Source organism: Sinohyriopsis cumingii, chromosome 2, assembly GCF_028554795.1.
Source record: "Sinohyriopsis cumingii isolate HCF-2022 chromosome 2, ASM2855479v2, whole genome shotgun sequence".
Taxonomy (NCBI): Eukaryota; Metazoa; Mollusca; class Bivalvia; order Unionida; family Unionidae; genus Sinohyriopsis; species Sinohyriopsis cumingii.
In genome coordinates, this window is record NC_142962.1 from 53010004 (window position 1) to 53036292 (window position 26289).

General features: G+C 35.0%; 1 protein-coding gene across 2 annotated transcripts; it reads right to left on the minus strand.

Annotated features, from left to right (window-relative positions):
* Positions 1-2990: 2990 nt before the first annotated feature.
* LOC149804863 (baculoviral IAP repeat-containing protein 2-like) lies at positions 2991-25111 on the minus strand. Of its 2 annotated transcripts, none has more exons than XM_089945383.1 (6): positions 25011-25111; positions 18328-18571; positions 7912-8063; positions 5168-5225; positions 4747-4857; positions 2991-4297 (listed from the first exon to the last, which is right to left on the minus strand). In XM_089945383.1, exons 2-6 carry the CDS (start codon positions 18545-18547, stop codon positions 4230-4232), a joined length of 609 nt encoding a protein of 202 aa, XP_089801509.1. In that variant the 5' UTR covers positions 18548-18571; positions 25011-25111; the 3' UTR covers positions 2991-4229. The 2 variants fall into 2 exon arrangements, with proteins under 2 accessions (XP_089801509.1, XP_089801515.1); XM_089945389.1 differs by having other exon boundaries at positions 18328-18568; positions 25011-25093.
* Positions 25112-26289: the final 1178 nt, after the last annotated feature.

Sequence of the window (26289 nt, forward strand, 5' to 3'; positions counted from 1 at the left end):
TCTGCAATTTGATTAGATGTAAAGGATCACGTGATACTGAACTCGAAGTTTTTACACATCGATACATTCTGCAGACTACTTTTGTGGTTCCCTGTTTCTATATCATTTGGTGTGAAGTTTTACACCCAAATAATAACAAAATCCCACCCACCCACTCCTGTGATTTCCAATCAAAATTTACAAACCACACATTAAAATGAACCATTATAAGTTAAAACAATGTAACTACACAGACCTACCTTCACTCCACCGCTCATCCATTTTGCCGACAAGGGCATGTGGTATGCTTAACAAGCCAATCTTCGGAAATATTGCATTTCACCTCAACAGCATGTTATAGCAGTGGTTATTAAATGTCAGGGTCATATGGAATCGGGTCACATTTAGTACTTCTAGTTCAGTACCAACGACTGTAGTTCCAGTCTATTTTTACATTTTTTCCTCTCTCATTTTTTGGGGTGGTGATAGATTTATGCTTTTTTTGGTAGGGATTTAAAGGTAATTTTTATTCTCGAGAATATGAGCTTATGGTGTGGTTGTCTTTGTGTATTTCGGCGACAGTGCACAGTGAGTAATAAGGCCTAGGTGATGGTCCGGAAGTGAAATCTGTTTTCTATTATATGTTGCTTTGTTTACAGTCCAGCCTCTTAAAACAAATGCCGGTGAACCTTTGACAAGAACTTCAACGTGATGTCATCTTTGAAGGTATTTTAGATTAACATATAGTTTGTTCTGATTGTCACACAGTGGAAAGTTCAGTACTGAGAAACAGATGTATTGAGCATATGGTAAAATGAATGATGTTCTATGCCCACATGTCAAACAAGGGATCTCACTAAAAATGGACACAATTTTGCTGTTGAAAGATCGAAATGTTTAGAAAGTAAAAACAACGTTGCTATAACATCACGTGCCATACGCAAGCGTAATTTTCGAAAAAAGGAATATCCTGGTTTAACCGCAACAACCATTTTTTAAAAAATATTAAAATAATGATTACAACAATATATCACTATCATGACCCGCTATGACATTCTACCCCATATCACTGTATAAAGAAAGGATCGACAAATCATGGCCAGCGAAGATCGGGCTATGTACTCTATCGCAGTTAAGAGGCTAATGAAAGAAAACTTCGATCTACATAAAAGTAAATGTTGTGTTGATGAAATATGCTGATCGGATGTTAGAAAGGAAGTAAGTTGGAATTATAAGGATTAAATGATTATGGTCGGGTATTTATCGATGTGTAAATTTTACCTAATCACTTACAAACTTTACATAAAGTCCTTCGGACTTTATTTACTCTATGAGTGATTAGGTAAAATTTACACATCGATAAATACCAAACCACGATCATTAAAACCTATAATATATTAACTGGAACCATGCGATGGTTCTTTTATATATTTATTTTTATTTCTGTTATTTTCATAAACTTTTACGAGAATTAAGAATAGAACAAATATAAGAACGAAAGTGAGGGTCAGAAAGTATGACTCATTTTAGCAGACATGATTCATAAGGCAAAGTACTGTGAACAAAAATAGTTTTACTGAAATTAAGGCAATAGTTTCGTGTTTAAACTATTATATCAACAATTGAGGAAAATAATAAAATCATGCATTAATGTCTCTGTCATAACATAAACTAATTTGAAGACATTTTATGGAAAAGACCCGAATTTTAGAAATGAAATTTAAAGGTACCGAAATTCACCAAATAATTTTTTTCACGGCGAATTGAATATTTGCGACAACAAAGACAGTTAATGTAAAGCGTTCAAACATGTTTTTGATATTTACAAGTTAGCAACAGCCATCTCACAAATACGTGGAGGTAAAAGTTCCACGTATTTGAATTCAGACTCGTTTTTCTTCAGTCTTATCTGTCTTCAAATATTCCAGTAGCATATCCGTGAATTGTCCAAATAAAGATATGCTTTTGATAGTTTACAGCTAAGAGACGAGAATAAAAACTACACAAGGAAGAAAACAAGTAATATATGGCCTTTAAAAGGCTGAATTAAAAATTATCTAACCTGTATGATAATAGAATTTATTTGCATTTTAAAGTTATGTTAATGTTATCAAGCATTCTCCGATAGGATTCAGGTATAGCACTTTCCGCTCTGCTTGGTGTATATTTCTCTCTCTCTCTCTCTCTCTCTCTCTCTCTCTCTCTCTCACACACACAGACACACACACACACACACACACTGTTGCATGGACAGTCAAGCTAAATAAGACATACGGCAATAACTGAACTAAAACGTGAGCCCGGTTCCTACAGGATAAAGATTGCCTTACGATACAATCAGTACGTTAGGGCCAGTAGGATTAAATGGCTATTCACGACATGTCAGAAAGCGAGCAAGAGAAGTAAGTAGTCAGAAGGAACTCCTTTTTCTGTAACAGTCCCAAAGAATTATTAGCTTAAACTTCTGATCTAATGCGTTACATGTCTCCTTTATTGCGTGCGCGTGTTTAGTATATATTTACTTTCTCTAGAAGGATGCCAAAGGTAAATACATGTATAATTGGTTCATCGAATATACGGCCGCCGTACAATATTTATAGACACATGCCTATGTAGACAATCAATCACTGACACCTGGTTATATTTTTTTCAAAAAAAAACACGTAGCTTATATAAGCTGTCTGTCATTATAATATAAAGCTTTATCACATAAACTACAAACTGAAGAAAGTGTCACTGATGTAGTATATTTACTCCAGGTGACTAGATATCCCTATTTTTCCTTAAAATAATCTTTAGGGTTCATACAGTTATGTAATATTGTATCAGGCAATAACAATTCATCGTCGCTTTTATCTGTGCATGCAAGCAAAATCACAAACGTGTTCTTTACTCGATCAACGGAAAGAACGAGTTTAATATAAAATAAGGTATACGTCAAGGCTGTCATGCCGAGACGTATTCACAGGCATTCTCAAACATCTTTCCCCAGATTCAGAACAAAACACAAATGCAGTTATACATTTATTATATAACCCCATTTTTACGATTTCTAAGTAGTTGTAGCCTTAATATCCGAGTTAAATTCAAAACGAACTTTAATTTGTACAAATTAACGTAAACGAAAACACATAAATTTCCAGTCTGGGTGTGTGATATGGAAATCTAGATTTGAACATTCGTATATAATACTGAATTAGCCATGTAAATACTAAAAGGGTATTAATAAAGAGGATGCAATAAGGACACAAAATATATAGTAATCTAAATAGAGATTGAACATCACATACCTCCGTTGTAAATAATTTTTCGCAAATTTATCAAGGATAATATTCTTGGTTATCAATAAAATGTATTAAATGTGGAGTATTCGCACGTGTCCAATGATCTTAAAGAGTCATGTCCATTAAGCTTATTATGTTTCTGCAAGTAATTTTCTGTGAGTGAAAACGAAATTTTAAATCAAGTGGAATTCTAGTTTAAATATTACCAATTTATTAATAACATTGAATAGAAATCATTCAGATATACATTATATAGTTAACCAGCGTTGCTAAAATGTGTCGGAGATAATATTATGACCATTTGAGATGGAGTAAATTATCTGCCTTTGCTAGCATTTTTAATTTTACATCACTATTTATTTTACGTTATTGTATTTTTGAGCAGTTATATGTTTTTGTTTCCCATCATACAATTTTCAAAGTCTTATTTTGTATTGTCTCTATGAGCCAATCGATGATTTTTTAATTATTGACCTATTGTTTATTGGATGTTAGAAATGAACAATAGCGTCAACTCTGTTATTCTTCGTAAAATATATTAAGGTATAACAAATATATATATATATATATATATATATATATATATATATATATATATATATATATATATATATATATATATATATATATATATATATATATATATATATATATATATATATATATATATATATATATAGATGTGTGTGTGTGTGTGTCAAGAATATTAATACTCTCATTTGTAGGCTGCTTCAAATAAGCTTGACATGTACATAAAGAATGACAATAAAGGAGTCAAGTCCTTCTTTCTTTTATGAAACATGTAATATACTCTTAAGAAATATAAAATTTTCTTCTCTAATATGTCATCATCGTGCAGGTCATTTTTAAAGGCGAACCTTTTATCAGAATGTTGAAATTTGAAGTCATTTTATTCCGATGTTTATACATCTAGGATTGTTTCCGCTAGAATTATACAGCGTGGTTTTAGACATGGTTCTCCTCTTGTTCAAATATTATATTGAGCAGCTCGAGTGCTGTAAAGTTTCGCCTCCCTAAATAAAAAATAAAACAAAATCATATTTATATGGGTTTATCACCAAATTGTAATAAAATAATTACTTGATTGAAGAGATTTCGACTTTGCAAATATATATCACCAGTTTAATGACAGGTATAATTTCTTTAGAGTTTTCGGACTGAATGGTCGTTGGTAACACATTATAAACCAGTAATTTATCTAATCAAATAGGAAAATAGACAATTACTCATAAATGTACCTTAGTAAAACAACAAACTAAGTTTGCAAACTTAATTTTGATATTTCAAACGTTTTTGTTGTTGTAGCCTAGAATATATTATTTAAACTACTTAGTATTTTAAAGGGTTATAGACAGATATTCTAAGATCTTTGATTCCAATTCATCCTAAATTAGGTGTAGGCTTGAATATAAGCAAAAAAATGGCTTGTTCATTTTGAGTATCACTCTCATTGACAACTCACCACTATTCTGTGATTTTCTGATAGCCGAAAGAACGGTTTCTTTTGAATAGCCATGCTCCAGCACGCTTTGTGCTGCAGGTAAGAACAGCAGGTCTTCACTATCGATTCTCCCTTAATAATAATAATAATAATAATAACAACAACAAAAATGCTAATGTTGATGATGCTATGAAGAATAAGGACTAGAACCCAGAATATCTCTAGCTTGTAAATATTTTTTTTCAAGATTAGGGACGAATTGTCCCGGTAATGAAATTAGTTCACAAACTTTCTTCCTGCTATTTAAATACTTATAAAATAAAAGATGTTCTAGTCGAAGGCTAACGTATCTTTCTCTATGATATACATCGTGGCAGATATCGTTACTCTTTACAGAGCAATCTGATGTTGGAACAATTCTTAATTACTATTGAGATTATACCTGTATGTGTTTGTCCTCTTGGAGTTGCAGTCTTTGTTGTTTCACTTGATTCGTCAGACTAATAAAATAGAAGACAATCTTTAAAATAATCAAGATTGAGAAAAAGGCATAGTAAGAGGTTTTGACCGTCTAGTTTCATGTAATGCACATTTACGCTCTAAACTCTCAAATATTGAAACAAACCCTAAACGGACACTGTGAATAAATGTTTTATTCCATAATCCCATTAGGCACAGACATGAAATTTTTCTATTTGCAAATTTCCATTCTCCTAAAATATTAGAAAAAGGCTTAGAAAAATTTCCTATTTTTAACAGTGTATTGCTTCACTTATTTTATGAGGGTTATGATGGGGTTTGCAGCCGAAGATTGACATTTTCACTTAAATAATCAATTTCGTTGGATGTGTAAAGTACTGAGAAGTTTTGTACGTATTGTCTCCCAGAATCTTGAATTTAAGAATTGATTCTCATTTGTGTTCATAGAAGTATGAAGGAGACGGAAATGTGTAAAATGTATGAATCTACTAAAATTGAAATCTTAACACAGTAATTGTAATTTTTAATGTTATTTCAATCTATGAAAAAATACTATATGTAATACTATCTTTAAAATGTTGAAATCCTAATTTTGTGCTGAAAATCGTCTTAACGGCTATAGTTAAAACATGGATACAAAATGTAAAATTCGTTCAACCCTTTAATGTTATCTACTGATAAGGTTCAAACAAGTACTTGATTGTACCCGTCACAAATTTCATTCAGTTTAAAAAAATAACTGATATTTATTAACAGTTGAGTTTGTAATCAAACGAGAACATTGTTGAGTACATATTAGACAGTTATTAGCAGTTGTACATGGTTGGAACTTGGAATAAGCTGACGTCCGAAACACTAGACATGGATCAAGTTGGCACCTTTCTACGGTTGGAAAGAGTTTGTGAATTATCGTTGGCGTCTGTTCTCAGGTTTGAAAGGGTTTTGATTACTTTTCGCTTTTGTATCACGTAACCTATGCAAGAATAGCTATTACTTCCCTGGGATTGTCAGAGATTAAAATCATAATTAGTTCCTTGCAGAACTCTACAGGTATGAGCACAGCATTTTAGTCGTCATGTGACGGGTTCTATTCGATGAAGTTTGAACTTTTTTTTATAAATAGTTGAATATTGTAATTTATATTTATAATGATACATACACTATTTGCTGCGGGTAACGCTGTTAGTATGCACTGTTCGTTATCGAGGATATCGTCAATGCAAGAAAAAACAAACAAGTTTTGGGGCAGATGCAGGACTTATTAATGTGGAAAATATATGGTAAATTATGTGAAAGAAAGATGCCGAATTACACGTACTTCTTTCGCTTAGAAATAGCAAAGGCAATTGTTGTCTTTTTTATTCATAACACACACACACACACACACACACACACACAAACACACACACACACACACACACACTTCATTGTTTGATGGACTCATAGAAATTACCATGATATTTGGAATTTTGAACAACCATACAAACTTTGCATATAAAGAATGTGACCTGAGTTAAGAAAGGACAAAAGAAAATATATTACTAAAATTGATTAATATTGCATAAATTGACTTACCGTCAATACATTGACTGCAGTACATATAATATCAGAATGCAAAAACATCAGTAACACTGCATATAATTAGTGATTTTTCCGTGTACGACCTATTGTTTTAGTCTATGTCCGAAAATAATGTTATTCAATGGTTAGGGATCTTAAGTGGCAACAGAATGCAAGAAAGTTATTTGGTTTACCTCCGTGTTGACTTGCATAACTGAACACTCTTATGTTACGTGTTTAGGCTCGAATAAACAGTAACAAAAAAAGCGTGAAAACAACAAGCCTTAAAAATTTTTTAATATATTTCCCTGGAAAAAGGCTGTAAAAACGAAAACAATATTAGAACTTAACGGTTTTAAGAATCAAATCCAAACGTAATCCAAGAATAATCTACAAATTAAATTTTAGACGTCCCGACAAAAAAATCCAAGATGGAAGGCGATGACCTATATTGTATCCTTTGTGGTGTTGTCTACAGTTCTGTGTTATTCACAAACAATAATCCGGTGTTTTAATTTCTCAATAAAATGTCATGAAATGTCTTTGTCCAAGAATTCTGCATGAGCACTCATATATTTCCAGGAAAAAGAATGAACCCTTTGGAATCCAAATAATTCGAAGAAACATTACAATAACTCCAAACTGACACAACAAAAAAACACCCTTACGTCCCAGTGTTTTTAATCCCGACTGACAAAAATGTCTATAAACAACCATTATACAGTAACTCAAAACGCAAAACCAATTCCCGGATGAGGGCCATCTTTCCAGAACCTTCGTGAAGTATTAACGTACAGAAGCACCTAGTCCCAGTATTATCTTGACAAGAACCGATCATTTTACTCTAAGAAGAAGATAAAAATAAAACGAACGTTTTAACTTCTCTCACTGATTTCTGAATTAATATCGGGAACTAGGTCAGCTTTGCGTGTATACAAATGAACAGTAAAGGTAAAACTATTTCCTGGAAAAGTATCGAGTTCCTAGTAAACAAATTTTTATTATATGCACAGTCACGATGCTCTCTCTCTCTCTCTTTCTCTCTCTCTCTCTCACACACACACACACACACACACACATACAAACACGCACACATACACGCTTTAAATGGGATACAAAATCATTATTTGGAAAAAAGATATATACCAAGAATTCATGAACAACGTTTGTACCGACAAGTGAAAGGACGATAGGACACTGTGGTGCCAGTTTAATGTGTTGTAGAAGGGGATCATCACAAAATCGCCAGTCTCGAAGAACCGTCCTACATCCTGAGCAGTACACAGAATCAGTTGAATCTGAAACATGAGATAAAAAGTATATATATATATATATATATATATATATATATATATATATATATATATATATATATATATATATATATATATATATATATATATATATGAAATGATAATAAAGTATATGTAATAAACAATTTCATATATGAATTATATAACGTTAAATGGGAGAATTGAAATGAGGTTAGGCGGATTTTTATTCAGGCTAAGATACACATTTATCTCCATATAACTACGTGTTTTTTAACTGAACTCTAAACTTCAATCTGCCTAGAGTTTATTCTTCTGCGGGCAGTATATATTAACGTTAGTCAGAGGGTTAGACATTGAGCGTATCAGACTGTTTTAGAGGAGTCACAACAACTTTGACTGATACAAAATAAATTGCACGAAGGCATCATGAAGGTTTGAACATGTTTTGGCTGTTAATGTTCGTACATTGTCGACATTAGAGTCTTAATCAACGTTGTTAATAACTCTAAAATGTTCAATCTTCCAGTTGCAGTATATCATTTGGTATTGTTTGTGCAATGAAATTTTAAGCGAAGCAATGCCGTATTTGAATACAGAAAAATTAAACGTTGATCGCGTTTGAAACATGCAAAACGTTCTTTTAGCACAACTTAGTTCAGGCTGATGTATGAATCTATCAAGAAGGATAATTCATCATTCCGAAAAGTAAGTAATGTAATAGAAAGAAAAGTTTCTAAAACTAATTTTGAGAGAAAGTCAGCAATCCGGAAAATATCGAGCTCTTTCAGTACCAATTCATGTAAGTGTCTACAAGTTACCGAAATACGACAATTAAATGTGTTACCATGTTTGGCAGTACTGTTCCGCACCATCTTTGGCAATAATCATGAGAGGCTGAGATATCGAGATAATTGATTAGGACAAACTAGTTAGGTTTCGGGATGGCGGAGGTGATTGATATATATATATATATATATATATATATATATATATATATATATATATATATATATATATATATATATATATATATATATATATATATATATATATATATATATACTGCACTATGGGTATATGTGTATTTATTAATACACGCGCTGTCTGATAAATTTGTTATGGAAAGAGGTGCAAAGAGACATTCTGATCTTCCTTGACTGTATTGATCATGCTATTAACTATAAAGGAATGAATAAGTTTTGATAATCATGATACTGATGAAGTCTGCTATACGTCGCACGATGATAACCTCGTATAATATCATTAATTTCAAAGGCAAGTGTATCTGCCCCAATAGTTAAAAGTTTCGGTCTGCAGCAGTGTCTTGTGAATAGTTATCCTGTAAGGAATTTACGAGCTTCCAAGTCACTCTAATACTACAGAACGCCATTATTGCAGTATTAACGTGATCTGTCTAGATTCAATAGTTTCGCCACATTGCTTATTCTGTTTGTGGTGTTAGAGAGTGTCGTTCCCATGTAGAGAGTTCTAGTACCATACTTACCGATTACCTATAAAGCTGGAGTAAGGTCTACGGAAAAGAACTCGATGGGTGTGATCTATTTTGACCAGTATATTACCAGATTGTAACTGAACATGTTCTGCTACCGTTGCATACATTCGGGCCTCATTTTTTGAATACACTGCACTGAGTGTGCAATATCCACATATTATTCTCAGTTATTGGCTTTTTATTACACCACAAAACGTTTACCTTTAGGGGCCATCCATTTAGTACGTACGCAAAAATCTGGCAAAACTTGACGCCTTTTCCCCCCGTACACATTATTACACACACCCCACCTGCGTGCGTACGCTTGACGCACCCACCCCAATCTACAGAACGGCTTATATTTAATCCACGCATAAGTCATAAAGGATTAATAATATTAACGTGTTTAATAAAACAGATGGTCCACAGACGTTGAATGTCTGGCTGCATCAAATAAATAAGCTGCGTAACTTTAAACAGTTTAGTGTCCGCTAAATTTCAAACGCCGAGTGAACCCAGTCGAACAGGTTACGTATTAGACAAATTATTATCGAGGTTTCACCACACACACACCCGTTTCCTATGCGTACGTACATTATCAGAAGACACCCCATACGCAAGCGTATGCATTTGGGTTACCCCTTCCCCTCTCCATGCATAAGTACTAAATGAACGGCCCCTTACTAGTCTTTGCCTTTACAAATTTCTGCTATCTGCTTGATTTCTGTCCTGTCTGTCGTCAATCTTCCTGACTGTATCTTTTGACAACGAGCTTTTGAGCATTCTTCTTTTCAATCCAAGCATCTCCTCACAGGCTGAAGCCAACATCTAGGTCAGCAAGAGTCTGGAATTTGTTGGTGAGAGAAATAGCGAACTCCTGTTGTTTCAGAAACCTCGTATATTGGGCGTGTCTACCGGCCAGTCTTCTTTATGCTTCTGAGTCTGGTCTTCAGTTGTGTTATCACCTGCTCATATATAGGCGCTAACATCTGTTAGAATCCATCTGCGGCAGACAGCCAGCTGGTCGATCTGATTCTCTGTTACTGAATCTGGGAATTTCCATCTAACCTTGATGATCCTACTATTAGGAAATACTGTCCCTCCAATTATAAGGTTATTCAACGCACAGAAGTCAGACATGAGCTCTCTGTTATCGTTCATTTCTCATAGGCACATTAAACCATAAATAATTCCCGTACGGTGTTCTCGCTTCCAATTTTTGCATTCATGTTGCCTGCCTATCACAAGTTTGACGTCTCTTTTTGGTAGTCGGCCAAACATGCTACAGTTGGTCTTAAATATCTTCCTGGGCTTATCGGTCTGCAAAGTTCATTGGAGGGTAGCATTGCGCTATGTTTATCTTTTAGAACTTTGACCGGCAGCGGGCTTTCGAAATACTCTTGCTGACTGGTACCCAATATATTAAGCTTTCTTTTGCTTTCTTGCTCAACATCAGCTCCATTCCAATCCTGCGATCGTCGTCCTGGTTGATGGGTCCTGATGCATAGGTGAATTTGCCTGATGTTGTATATCGAACCTTACTCAGTCCCAGAATCCCCAATCTGTACCAGTCCATATCTTTGGTAACTTCTGCTGTTTTTTCTATCTCGTACAGTGTTCTTAAACTCCATGTTCCAGTCCTTGTAATAGTCTTGTTGGAGAGAGGAGTTGTTCGCAATGCCGCAAATCATCTTCCTTTCGAGTTTGGCTGGTCCGTTTCATATGCTCTCCTTTTCCATTGATACAATGTAGATTCTGCTAGGTTGGTTTCTCTTGCGTGGCTTTTGTTTATGCGACGATGTAGTCCCACACATAACCTCTTTCTCAACCGAGCTCACGGCGTCTTTTGGGTTCATTTTACTCGCCACTCTCAATACAACATCTGCAACGTTATCTGAAGCAAACCGTGTCATTCTTCCTAAACGTTTTCGTCTTATTTCTTTCCAGTTTCGACATATATTCTTTAATTATTCTACAAACAATGTGTATGCAGTCAGTATTTAGTCTCTCATATAAAAATTCATAGTTTCATTTAACATTAAGAGTAAGTCGTTTCCCATAACATTTTGAATTTAGCATGTGGCCATTTTCTAAAGGAGTAAACAAGAAACTCTCAGGATATCTTAAGTATCTGTTCCGTTAGCATGCACACATAAAGTATACACAGTTTCCTATCTTAATTCCCTCCGTCTTCCAAGATCAATAGAGCCAGGTATAGCTTGTGTTGTAACAAAAGATCGCATCCATACAATTACCTGGTTACGAACTCGTATTATGTGATATAGTTAAAAACATAACGTCTGTTGCTTTGGAGTGCTGGGTGGCAAGAGGACCCATGAAGTTTTTGTTCCTTTGTAGGAGCATACTGCATTAAATCGGGAGTACTCACGAATATGTAGCCGACAAAACTATTTCTTTTCTCGAATCCGCTTCCCAATTCATCATATATTATTGGGGGTTTTGAAATTAAACTGATGCGTCTATATTGTTTTCTAGAAAGCTAATCGGAACAATGGAAACGAAAGTGTATTGCTGAAACGATTCTTTGGTCCTGCGTTGTTTGAAAAAAGGAACCCACACAAAAGTGATGCTGAAGGACAATGTATGCTTAAAGAAAAGCGAGTAGATATCAGACAAAGTTCTATTAATTGTAAATTCATGAGTTAACAATGAAAACCAAGAATGTATGATACCTGAATAGTGGATTTCAGAAAAGTTGATAGTTAATCGACTTTCAAGAGACTGAATTAATTTCCTTCATTGAAGAAATCATGCTTGCTCATTTTGAAATGTTAGCAATTAATCAAAGATTAACTTTGTATATGTGTTGACCCTCGACACAAAATTAAAAAAAGAATATGAATGACCCGTACGAAAACAACCGAACTTTATAAGTTATATCATCTTCCGCCACAAAACTATTCAAAATATTCATGAAAGATATACGCGAAATGACCTCCGCTGTTCCTTTATTTAAAGAGCTAAGCCTAGGAACGAAAAGAAGTAGAAGAGATTCGTTGGTGCATAGTAAAACCACTGTTCGTAATAATATAACTAACAAAACAAATATTTTTACTGATTAATCTTTTTTCTTCAAAGTTCCTGACGAGATGTTTCCCAGATCATTTCCACTTTTAATTGTAGTTATTTCATTCGTTGTGATACATCCTCGTTCTTTGATTTCATCACATGCACATAATATGTTCATCATACTAAACCAAAATCAGAACCTTGCAATCTTTTTTGCATGCCAACCTAAAGGACTCGTTTCAAAACGGAGACGCTTTTTCATCACCATTTACAATATTACGGATGGCCTGATGTCATTATCTGTCTCGGCTGCATCTCTTGTGATCACTATATGTGCGCTGATCCCTATGAAAATTCAACATTCTTTGAAGGTTATCCACTCAGCTCTTGTGGACAGAATTATATTTGAAAACAATCAAAACAATTTCATCGAAGTGTCCTGCAGGAGACTAAAAACATCAGATGATGGGACCCACCTTGATTAGTTGTAAATGATATCACAATACAATGCAAAAGTCAAAAAATGTAGGTCAATATACTGTCTCTTTCTGCTCTGATTAAAGCTTTCACAATAGTGTGATTCTGGAAATCTTTCGTCGGCAATAATGCTGTCATTAGTTGCAATAAATATCTAAAGATGGGCATGGCTAATGATGTAAAATATGATCTATTATCCTGACAATTTCAGTCAGCCATTTCAGCATTTGAGCCCAGTAGACTTGACGTAACATTTCAAAGGTCAACTGATCGGCACTGACATCATAGTTACGCCTTTCCTGCTCACCATAACTGGGTAGTACTTCATCGAATAATTCTGATTCTATCCATATATTGTTGGTCCACCCAAATAAACCATGATCTCCAATTCACAGACACAGATGAAATCATGTATTCTATAATGCAGTTCAGCATTTGTTCACCCCCTTAACTCCATGCAGGCATCTTATATTAGGCCTTGGGACTCTTGCTTCTTAAAATATAATGCCTGTCAATGTTACTATCAGATTAGGCAGACGTTGGTGGATAACTTAAAATGTACTTCCAATTGTAGGAAAAGCTGTGGTGTTGCTTTTTCTCCAGGCCCGCTTGGAATATATTTTGACCAATCAATTTTACAATGAGACAAGTTGTGCAGTATCTTTTGTTCTAGAATAGGGCATCATATACATGTATATTTTGAAACGTTCTTCATACAGCTGTGTTCTTCCATATGCATATTCAAGAAGAACGCCAGAAGTCTGATCTTCTTCTTGAATACGTATAGCATGTGTGTGAACAGGAATTAAAATGTGGACATGATCTCCTGTCCGAAAGATGAATTATTTATGTGTCACGGACAGTAGACCTAAAAAAATCAGACTGCCTTCTGTGATGCATGGAAGGTTATTGTTTCATCTAGAGTCTCTTTTAAAGAATTACATTAGCTGCAGAGACGTGTGCGAATCAAACTTCATTAGGTACCCATCGGCATAAATATGTGAAATATTTCAATGAGTCTCATGGTTATAAACTTTCATGTATGCAACTCACAGAATAAGTTTCTTTGGGCAGCAATCCGATGGTTGTTTAAAACCTGGCTGGCACAGGATGGTTATCCATTGCAAGTCCACCGTCCTTGTATGTAAGCCATCTGCAACCAATACACGGTAGAGCGAAGCTACAGTTCGTTTTCGAACTCAAATCATCTTCTTTCCCCATAGATTTTTCTTCTTCGTTTAAAAGCTGTTGTTCCCTCAACAAGAGCCTAAACATAAATATATATGGTCTTGAATCAAGAAATTCACTTATCGTCTACCCCAATGAAGAACTAATTGTTCTAGTATCTAATGCCTTGTTGAATTTTCATCATCACATGAACAAGTGATCATATAAAAATAGTTATCTGACCTTTATAACATATTTTTGCTTTACAAATTCCTCTTGCCGTCTTTTGAAGCAGTACAGATATACTTTATAAACGTTATGACGATGTCGTGCTGTAGTAAATTCACACGTTTTAGCGTGACAGCTCTTTCAGTATAACCGTTGTCTCTCTGACCGACAGCACATAAGAACGGAAATCTGTACTGTCGCATGCAAGACACAAAGTTTCAACAGTTGTCTGCTTTCGGTCTAAATATCCAGTACAAGCCACATGGATTGTGCTAAAAAAGAATTGACATTAGACAAAAGAATACCAACTGATGAGGATATAGATCTGGTGTGAAGAGTATAGAAATCTACAGGGTATGTAATAAGCCTTCGTTTACGGTGTAACATATATTGAGGTATCAGTCATGGCAGTGCTGAAATAACCTACGTGATTTGCCTTTTTTTATTAGTCGGGATAGTCACATGATTTTGAGGGTACAAAAGAATCAGCTAAGTAGTTTGACAGAAAACGAAGGCATTAAGAGAGCTCAACAAGAAAACTCGCTGGTGCGGTGCAGACGTGAGAGAAAAAATGTATATTAATTTTGGGAGAATGATACCTATAGTGATGAGTGTACAAAAAAGGTAGTGTGAGAGGAAATCAACATATTTATAACTGGAGAAGGGCTGGGGAAGGATGTATCCATTCACACCTTCCTTAGTGTGAATCAACCTCATACGCCAAAAATTAGCTTTCATGAGCTGGAGATGTGTAACGTAGGGTGGTATTGGGACATTATTAGTTACAAAAGAAAATATCAATGCAGATAAGTATACTGAAACACTTGCGTAGGCCAGCATATGGTCCTGACTTGAATATTACTGACAATGTGTGGCTCAAACTGAGACGAAATAAAAAAAAAATATTCATTATCTGAGGACTTCTATTTGACTTAAATGCACCATCAGAGTAATGTGGGAAACATATCAGCAGAAAACAGTCAACATTTATACCCTTCAATTTCAACACGGTTAACAAGAGTTTATAATGACAATGGACGTAACACCAGATATTATGTCTGTAACTTGTTGTTGAGAAAACTTTAGGAATTAAAGATGCGAGGTGAATAGTTTGCTTATGGCATCGATTGTAGCTTTTCCAATACTGACAGATCTTCTGAATCGTGGTCGTTTAAGTGTTTCTTCCTCGTTTGATAACGAGTTCTTGGGTTGCACTGATTACTGGATGTTTTTGTTTAACTTTTTTCACTGATATGCAAAATAAGTGATAGTTTTTGTGTCACAAACATATCAATACGATCATTTTAATAACAGAAGACAGTATCTAGATTGACGGGTTGTGTAAAGATAAGTGTTAACTACATTTTCAACGGTGTCCCATTATTTATATAACATTTGATAAAAATTTTAAGAAGAAAACCACTTTTACTTTAATAATGAAATTATTTTACACCATCCCCGAAATAAATCTTTAGGGCTCCAACGTATACATCAAAATGTGTACCCACGATACATAATACATTGTGTCCTTACTCAAGTGCTGTTGTACTATTCGCGCAAATGATGTAAACCGGTTTTTAATCATGAATCGTATTTCAAAATTAAATCTTGGGTAATATATTTAGTCTCAGAGCGGTGGTGTATATGAAATTGCATTGATTTTCAAAAAGAAACTAGACAAGATATCTTATAAAACCGAGTATATATTGTCCTCCATTACAGGGAAGTTGACCTTAAGAGTTAGTGCTTTCAAATGGCCGCTTGGATTTTGTTATTTCGAAAAAAGGTGTTATTTAAGGTTTCTGTTAGCAGTAATGGCCTTAGCCGACGCGAGGCCCGATTTCGATCATTTTGGCGGGGCCTCCTGTATTTACATGCGGGCCCCCTGTGCACGGCATTTGGAAATAAACTTTTAAACAAGTTTTATATGATATTCAATTTAACATTTCCATTCATCGCTTTAAAACGACTTTCTCTGAATAGATATATTTTAAAAAAATTACGAACGCGCTGGGCCGCTGTGAGTGCGGAGCCCGATTGGGCCAAATCGATCCAATCGACCTAATGCCGGCCCTTCAGAATTAACTGGCTAAATAACTATTTATTGAAAGAGTATTCACTGGTTATATGATATGCTTTGCATTATCGAAAAACATTGCAACCTGAATAATCAGTCTACCTTGAACGTAAATGAAACGCGATCTTTTTATAATACCCGTAAGAATATGCTTTGATGGATATACTGTTTCGTTAAACTTTTACCGTTATTCTTAAGTACTTTCGCTTTTAAAATATTTCTTTATTTTGTCTATGATATCCATAGAATCACAGTAGATGATTGTTATAATTATGATATATTGAGTCATTTCGAAAATTGTATTTCATGTAAAGACAATTACTTTCATTGGATAGGTTTTTAAAAAAAAAATAAGTACAGAGCTTCTATTTCAGTTTCTCCCTGAAAGATTAGTAGAAACCTTAAAATGGTTTTACCGGAAGTACATTTCCAGGCAGTGGTGTGCTATGCTATAGCATTTGCACGTAAGTGGTTGCCATATTGTGCTAAATATAAGAGAGGAAATATTTCTAGAAGATACTAATACAAAGTTATAACAGTACATAAATTGATAACTGACTCTAAGGTTCAGAGTTTAGCTGACAAGGCACCCCAAAAATCTATGAAAAGCATTATCTGCCACATGACCACGGAAAGGTAAAATACATTCCACAGGAATGGCTAAATAGCTTGTTGTCTGTTGAGAAGAATAATAGTTTTGAACATTTAAGTTGTTAAATCCTAAACTCAAGTGATAAAACACAACGGGTACGGACAGAGGAAGTGCTTCCGATATGTGTCATCAAATTTAAATGATTCTTTAGGTGTATAAGTTATATCTTTCTTATTCCGAATTCACATTGTTAACCTCTGGTTTTGCGTTTGCAGGTGAATGAGTGCATTGAATTGAATCTGCGTTTGTAAAGAGCAATATCGTATGCATTCATAAGTGGTGAAGAAAACATCAATTAGGTTAACATTTCATGAGTATATTTTAAGTAGACATATCATTAACAACATTCTGACACATTTTCATGAAAGTACCAAATACACATGCGGCTGTGATTCCTCAATTTGGCATCGGGTACGATTAAACACATGCTTTCCAAACAAAGGAAGTTAAAAAATTTCTCGTACACCTTTTTATACCTTGAAATTATTTGTCACATATATGTGCTCATATGCTCACGTGCATTTGGCAGCTACATGAGTATTCCTGCAATGTAAACAATATAGTGACGTGATTATATACTGACAAGTCTCTTGTCTTTCTTGTCTAAAACATCCATATTGATAGACATTCTAGAAACAAAGAAAAGACACAAAATAATTGAGAGCTTTGCAATATTACGTCAGATATATGAATTACATCATGACTTAGTAACAAGTGCACGCTAATGAAGGAACATTATTTCATTCTGAAAAACAATCAATTATGACTGCAGCGAGCACAGAATAGTTCTTTTTCTTCTTCATTTCACCAATCACATGTATGTATTTCGCAATTACATTTACATACTCTACTGGCAGATGAAACATTGGTATTAAAACATATTCATGATTGTCATTTATATTTAATCTTCTTAGAACATTACCTACAGGCAAGGTACATTTGATGACTCATATACTGGACAGGATAGCAGTACGTTTGATTCATCTCCTGCATTGGACACGATAGCAGAAATTGCGCCTCGTCCCCTTATCAGTGATTATCATTGATAGATGTCTTTTCGAATTTTGTTTTACAAATTAGAAATAATAATCTACATAAGAAGAAAGTTTTGTTATGAAGAACGAAATATTAGACCCTCTTTCAAACAAAACGACAAAAGTCTTACCATAATAAAGGAATCCAGCGTTTGCGAAAGTGAGAAAGTTTTGTTTAGACCCTGATCGGCAGAATATGAAGGACTTAAGTCTTTGCTGAACTTCAGTATATGGAGAACTCCCAAGTCTATTGGTTGATATGCAGTTCGCAATGTACTGTGGACATCTGTTCATCATATCGCTTCTGTACGTGTCGTGGCATGCATTTCTCGAATTTCCCCTTGTTACCATTCAGTTCAACTTCCGAAACGTCTGCTAAAAGCAAACAAAATGATGATTTGCAACATCATATACTCCTCTGTTATTAGGTCAAATACTTTTGGCAGAAAAATCCCTTTAAAAAGATATTTTCACCACGAACGATATAAGATTTGTAAACATTATATTGGTTTGGTATTGTCGTGCACTCATTTTCAACAAGGTGAGATGGGGAACGCATGACTTCAAGGAGGCAAATACAGTTCCGTAAAAGAGGAAATAAGTAAATAGAATGCACTTTGGCTCACGAAATCTATTGTACTCATATTGAGAAATGTTACGTTTTGTTGTTCGGCTTAAAGACGAGAGGCAAAATTTCTCTTATTAAAGATAAAGTGATTATATGTGCCGCAGTAACAATAACGAAAGCATTCTATTTACAAATTTTTACTTAAAAATATCCAAATTACAACCTTCTTGGTAGATCCAAATTCAACCTTCTTGGTTGATCCGAATTCAACCTTCTTATTTGATCCGAATTCAACCTTCTTAGTTGATCCAAATTCAACCTTCTTGGTTGATCCGAATTCAACCTTCTTGGTTGATCCGAATTCAACCTTCTTGGCAGATCCAAATTCTACCTTCTTGGTTGATCCAAACTGCTTAATTTGGTAATTTTTAAAAACCATGCTTATGTAACAAATAACTTCATGCTTGTGACAAAATTCTGTCGTGCTCTTAATTTGTTAGATTTCCATGGCAGTTATTCATTTATAAAGGATAATTTTCGATAAGTTTAAACAAATTAAACAGTATGATCTTTTTGTTCGACGTTCTGGATATGATATGTATTTCAGTAAACATTTGTGAAAAATCTCACAATAATTAACGATAATTGAAGATAAATGTGCTTCGAAAAAATGCAACAATTAAATGAAAAGATGTCCACAATACAACCCTTGATCGATACCTTTCATATTTCCAACACGCTAGTCCTGAAGAGTTGAAAGATAGATTTAAAACGTGACACAAAACCTATTCGAGAAAATGGGGCAGCATTCGAAACGTTTAATTTATTGAACTCGCAATCTTGAAATTGACAGAGATGTCGTGTATCTGCGAATAATATATAGTCATTGCTTGATGACAAATCATCCATGGACATGGGAGGTTTTGCCTATTGACAAACAATTGCACTTAAAGTTTCCGTCGGACGAACAGACCGAAGAGTGGAATAGCACTTGAACATCTCTCTTCTCTTGAGACATTCAACACTAACGACAACAAAACCCTGATTGCAATCCATCAAATGTAAAGAGAAATTACACTTAATCGTATTGTCAGGAATCGAATTTACCCAAGGGTTTAGAGCAATATTTAAGCCCTCTCTCCACATCCAATAACGTTCCATACACCTTGGGACTACCTATGAATACGTAAAATAATCATGGTTTCAGTATTTTTTAAAAATCAACTAAATATCCGGCTCAACAATTTACAAATTCGACCGTTAATTTAGATAACCTAATTCAAATTCCTATTAAATCGTCCACCTTTGTGTAAACTATCCAATAGATACCTCTGCATATTGCATTATTCAATGCATAATCAATAGGACCACCGGAAAAGCGCACATAAATAGTTAATTTTATCAACAATCAGAATATCGACGTCTTTTTCCTGACAGAAACATGGCTAAAAACATCAGGCGATGAGCCCAAGTGCGCGGATCTAACACCCACCGGTTACTCCATCAAGTCGTTCCCCCGCCACTCTCGCGGAGGTGGTATTGCTGTCATCACAAAGAACTCCATGATCAAACGTCTAAACCACACCACAACTTTCAATTTATACCACACATCGTTTGAACTAGTCCAAACCACACTTACACTGGAACAAAGGTCAGTCAATTTGTTCTGCATATACCGCCCTAATCCTAGTAGAAAAAACAAGCTGACTGAATCTTTCTTTTTGGAGCAGTTTCTGAATCTCCTGGAGTATGGACATTCGATAGGTGGCAACCTGATTATTCTTGGAGATTTCAACTTTCACTTTGACTGTCCATGAAACCCAAACACATCAAAACTCCTAGATTCCATTAATGTTTTTAACATCAAACAGTCAGTTAAGCAACCCACCCATAAACATGGTCACATTTTAGACTGGATTCTTCACAGACCTGATAATAATAGTCTACGTTCCTTCCTGGTATCCCACGAACCTGCATCAGATCACCTCTGCATTATATGCCATCTTGGCGTATCAGTCCGTAACCCTCCACCTTTATTTGCTACTAAGAGAAACCTCCGCATCATAAATAGAACCAAACTGATGCATAACATCCAAGCAAACCTAACAACTTGCCTATCTCCTACAGCAGAGCAACTCGATAACTGCCTGCGTTCATTGCTCGACAAACATGCCCCAGCCACCAAGTGCAGAGTATCAATTCAAACGTGTTCTCCATGGTATAGAAGTGTTAGGGACCAGCTTCGCGCTGCTAAAAGAAACCGCCGTAAAGCTGAGAGGCTTAGGCTTTCATCAAACTCACTATTCATAAGCAAATATATAAAGTCGCTAAGAAGAACGTCACATAGTCCATGCAGCAAAATCAACCCACTACAGTAATAAGAGCACGTAAAGTTCCATCTGCAAAGAGCTCTTCGAGGTTACAAACAAGCTAATGTCAAGGAACAAATGTACACCACTTCCAACTACCTTCTCTCTAGTCGACTTTGCAGACCTGTTTACAAATTTCTTGCGTGACAAAGTACAAACCATTAGAGATAAGCCTGACAACACAATTTCAATTGACTCGTCGTCACCATACAGTTGGGATACAGAATCTCAGCGGCAACCATTAGTAGCATTTAAACCTGTCTCTATGGATTTAGTACGTACAATCGAGATGAAGAGTGCACCAAAGTTATGTGAACTTGATCTAATTCCAACATCACTGCTGCTTGAGTGCTTAGATCCAGTATTGCCTTCACTAACTGATGTTATTAATACCTCTCTCTGTCATCAGGGGAATTCCCATCATTTTTCAAAACCGCCATTGTAAAGCCTCTGCTGAAGAAACCAACACTCGACCATAACGATTTAAAGAACTACCGCCCAGTTTCTAATCTCCCATTCATATCAAAAATCTTAGAAAAGGTTGTTCTATCCCAACTTGTATCTCATCTGAATTCAAACAGTCTTTTTAGCAATGTACAGTCAGCATGTCGCCCTTGCCATAGTACTGAAACTACTCTTCTAAAAGTAGTTAATGACATTCTCTCTGCTTTGGATAGCGGAAAGATTACAGTCCTCACCCTCCTTGATTTGTCTGCAGCATTTGACACAATAGACCATGATATATTACTTCACTGTCTCCAGCCTGTATTTGGCATTCATGATACAACCTTACTGTGGTACAAGTCCTACTTGGTCAACAGGACACAAATTGTGCCTGCAAATGGAATACACTCCAGCCCAGTTAATCTATGTTCTCGGACCTGTTCTCTTCATTCTATACACTCAGCCACTCTCAAGTGTCATAGATCATCATCCAGTGTCTCGTCAATTGTACGCTGACGACACCCAAATATACAAATCTAGCCACCCAACTGAAGTTGATGCTACCATCCAAGGTGTACAGAGGTGCATTTCTGATGTGAAATCATGGATGACATGTAGCAAGCTACAGATGAATGATCATAGATAAAATTGAGGCCATTCTAATCACAACACAAAGACTTTCTCAGTCACATCCTTTACCTCGAACAATAAATATCAGTAACACCAACATTAAATTCACACAGTCAGTACGAAACCTAGGTGTCACTCTGGATAGTACTCTCACGTTGTACCAACATGTCATGAACATTTGCAAGGCTGCATATCTTGAGCTGAGACACATCAGCTCCATTCGCAAATATCCTTCAGTTGATGCCACTAAAACACTTGTATGTTCATTAGTACTTTCAAGACTGGACTATTGTAACTCAATTCTGTATGGTTCATCTCAATATCTATTTCAGAAACTTCAGAAAGTTCAAAACACAGCTGCTCAGATCATACTTAGAGTACCACGATCAGAGCACACTATCCCCCTCCGCTCTAAACACTCCACTGGCTATCCATTCAATCCAGAATCAAACACAAAATTTGTTCTCTGTGCTACGTTTCACTGACGCCTGTCTAACATACCTATCTGACCTCACCCACGTGTACACACCAGCAAGATACTTACGCTCTTCTTCTGACAATCGTATACTCATTATTCCCACTACGAAAACGAAGTCATATGGACAACGTTCTTTTGCATACCAGGGCCCTGCGACGTGGAATGAATTGCTCACTGAACTTAGACACAAAGACACAGTGATCCCATTCAAGAGTGCTCTTAAAACTCACTTATTTCGACTGCAAGAACAAACTTAAAGACCTAATAATGTTCCCTACCTTAAATATTTACATCATGTTTTTATGTTTTCTAATTTCATGGTGTTTGATTTCTGTAATATCATGATATATGTTTTTTATGTTATAGGTGTTGTCTAATGTTGTAAGGCGCTTAGAGCTTCTAAAGATTAGGCGCTATACAAAGTCCTCCTTATTATTATTATTATCCTTTTCTTTTTTACTTGAACCAGGCTCCATCCCTAGATAAGTTGAAATGTCATAGTAAACGTCTGCAATGTCTCATAACCATCCTATGAAAACAGGTACAGTAAGGTCCAGAAGTTTTAACTTCTGACCTCATGCAATTGAAATAATAGAACCATTGTGACATATTTTGTTTTGGCCATTGCTGTGTAGATGTACCTTGTTTCGTGCTTCAATCGTGTAAAACTTGTCAAGATTTGTTGATGAGAACAGAAGATCTCGACCGAAAGTTAATAACAAATTGACGATGAATGTCTGACAGATGGACTGAAACAATAAGTATTAATGGTTAAACATTCTGACAAATGTGTATTAGCCTTTTTCGGAAGCAAAACTGAATGTACACCAACAACATTTTAACTACAGCTGGCTAAGACCACTTTTTGGTGTACGCCAGCATCGAATAACTACAAACGTGTGCTTAAAAATTGTGTGTAAATGGTCAAATGTGTCATTGTTTCACAGTGTATCTTTTCGAATAGACGAATTGCATGAATCAGAATACCTATTTATGGACTGACACTATACTAGCAACACAGAAGGGATACTCTACAACACGAACACAGAGTAAGAAAGAATAATTCATATCAGTCTACGCAGTGCCATACTGATACTGTTAGCTCCTTGGAGATAGAGGTGGTACCATATATGTAGATGCTAAGATGAAAATTCCGACAATCGAGGGCTATGGATGTAAATCCTGCCTGAAACGGGTTTATATTTTTCAACGAAATTTCCGGAAGGAAATTTCTTTTTTTGACTGGTCTTGGGTAATAGTTAATAGTAGAGCTCTTTTCAACAAGTAAAGTGAAGCAAGAAGTCTTACATGAGAAAGAAAAGTTGGAGACACTTATCGTGTCAAACCTACCACTTATTTACATTCCTACCTTTCGTGGTCAGCCTGGGACACACAATGAAGGGATTAGTATTTACTATATACATCTACCAAATAAGTGACTTTTGGTTCTGACAATAATACGACCTTATTTATCTTACAGATTCTATAGAAAACACCGACTTCCACTGTAAAATTTAGTACCATTTGAAGTTGATTAAAACGACGATAATATATTTTAAAAATATTTCAGTGTGTTAATTATATTTCTAAATTAGTATTGCAAAATTGCACTATTGCAGGTAAATCAAATCCTTTATCGATTTTCTTGCCTCTTCCAGTTTTCTGGCACAGTGTCAAATATCTAAGCATGAAATATTTGTTTCTTTAAACCCTATCTTCATTGTTTCGGTGAACTTGATACCCTTGGAATAGAAAAATTAGGTAAATTCAAAGAGTGGGAGTGGGGAGACCATGCTCATTGTACAAAAGTGCTGAGTGATTATCAGCAGACCACACATTCGCATTTAGTAACGTTAATACCGGAAATTACATGTAGGTATCTAAACTGATTTTTAAGAAGTGAAAGATGTTTTTTCGAATGACCGCCAGTGAAAAATTAGGTACGTTAGATAAGTGATACATGCACGAGGAAGTACAAAGATTACTTGTCATCTAAATAGTAATTGGATAGGATAAAGACATATCACTAATTGTCAAATATGGTTACCTTAGGTTATAATGAACCTATCATAAGTAAGTCATTTAATGGTCAAATGTACACTAAAACGTTCCTCAATCTTACTAGTGTGTATACATAACATTTATTTTGGCCACAATTTCAAAATGAAACTAGACCTAACACTGCCATTTTTATCACTGGTGTTATCGTTGTCAAACCTGATGCTCTGATAAAGATTACTAAACCCATACTCTACAAATATCCCATATTTTTATATCGAAAACATAAAAATCATAACGTATGGCAGGACAGTTTCAAGTACTTACATTTATGTCTGTAGTTAAACAGGAAGAGAATGTTATAGGAATACCAGTGAGCTTTATATCAGGATAGGAAATTACGACTGCGCTATTTATAGGTCTTGCTATTGATTGTAACATACCTTTGTTATTGAACGAGGCATGACGTACCCTTAATGAATGGGTAGGTTCAAATGATATAAGATACAACAGTGCAAACGCTATGATTTACATATATTTGGTCTTGATTCGTGAAAGACAGGTAGTTTTTCGTGTACACTTACCGTACTAAAGCGTATGTGAGTGGTTCGTAGAACATACATTTGTAGCCTGTCTGCACGTAAGTTAAAATGCATATCTTGATACATTAGGCATAAAATATCTGTTTAATTCTAAAGAATGTGAGTAACTTCCTGCCGCTTTTAGTATCGTGTCGAAAGAGAGATGGCATGTTTATGTTGGATCCAAATGGTAATCGAAAGCAATAAAACAAGTATTCTTCCGAAGAAAAAACAAACTCGGTCATATTTTCCCATACAAATGCAGTAACCCAGAAGTATTACAGGATCAGAACGATACACAAGCCCCTATTGAAAACTGAATTAGTGGGGAAAAAATGCAGAGACAAATAGTCATACGTACAATTATATATTTATAAAGAATGTACAACATATCATTTCTTTTAATAATGTTTTATACAATTTTATACAGTCCCTTTGTATTAAGGTCGTTAGGATACATAGAATCTAACCTATGAATCCAGTAACTTTCTTAAATTAGCCTATTCATTTCTCCATGCCCCAAAATCGATCTACATTTAAGAAAAATTGCATAAAGAGTAATGATTGGTATTAAAATATATCGAAACATTAGAGGTGAACTGAGGATAAAATACAATTTTTTTATGAAATCTATGATTATTCATTCTCTTAGAAATTTGCTGAAGTGTTTGTCCAACACATTACTTGTTAATTGTTTTTACGCTGCTTTTATTTGCTAAATTGAGGAGACTCCAATATGCATTAATTACAAAGCTAATATTAGATAATGAGGGATTAAATTGTATTGTGAGAGGAATTATATTTTTCTCGATAGTTCATTTTGCTGTGTTCAAAGCCTCGTGTTGAGTAAGATTACGGGCTTTGCTCAGCGCAGATTCAATTATATGTACAAGATATTTTCTATTTTGGAAATATGTTTTTAATTCATTCGAAGAATTTTGTAATTGACAATCGTCTGAAATAATGTCTCGGTATCGTATGGCCTGACTATATGGTATACCATTTTTACATGACCTGAGATGACA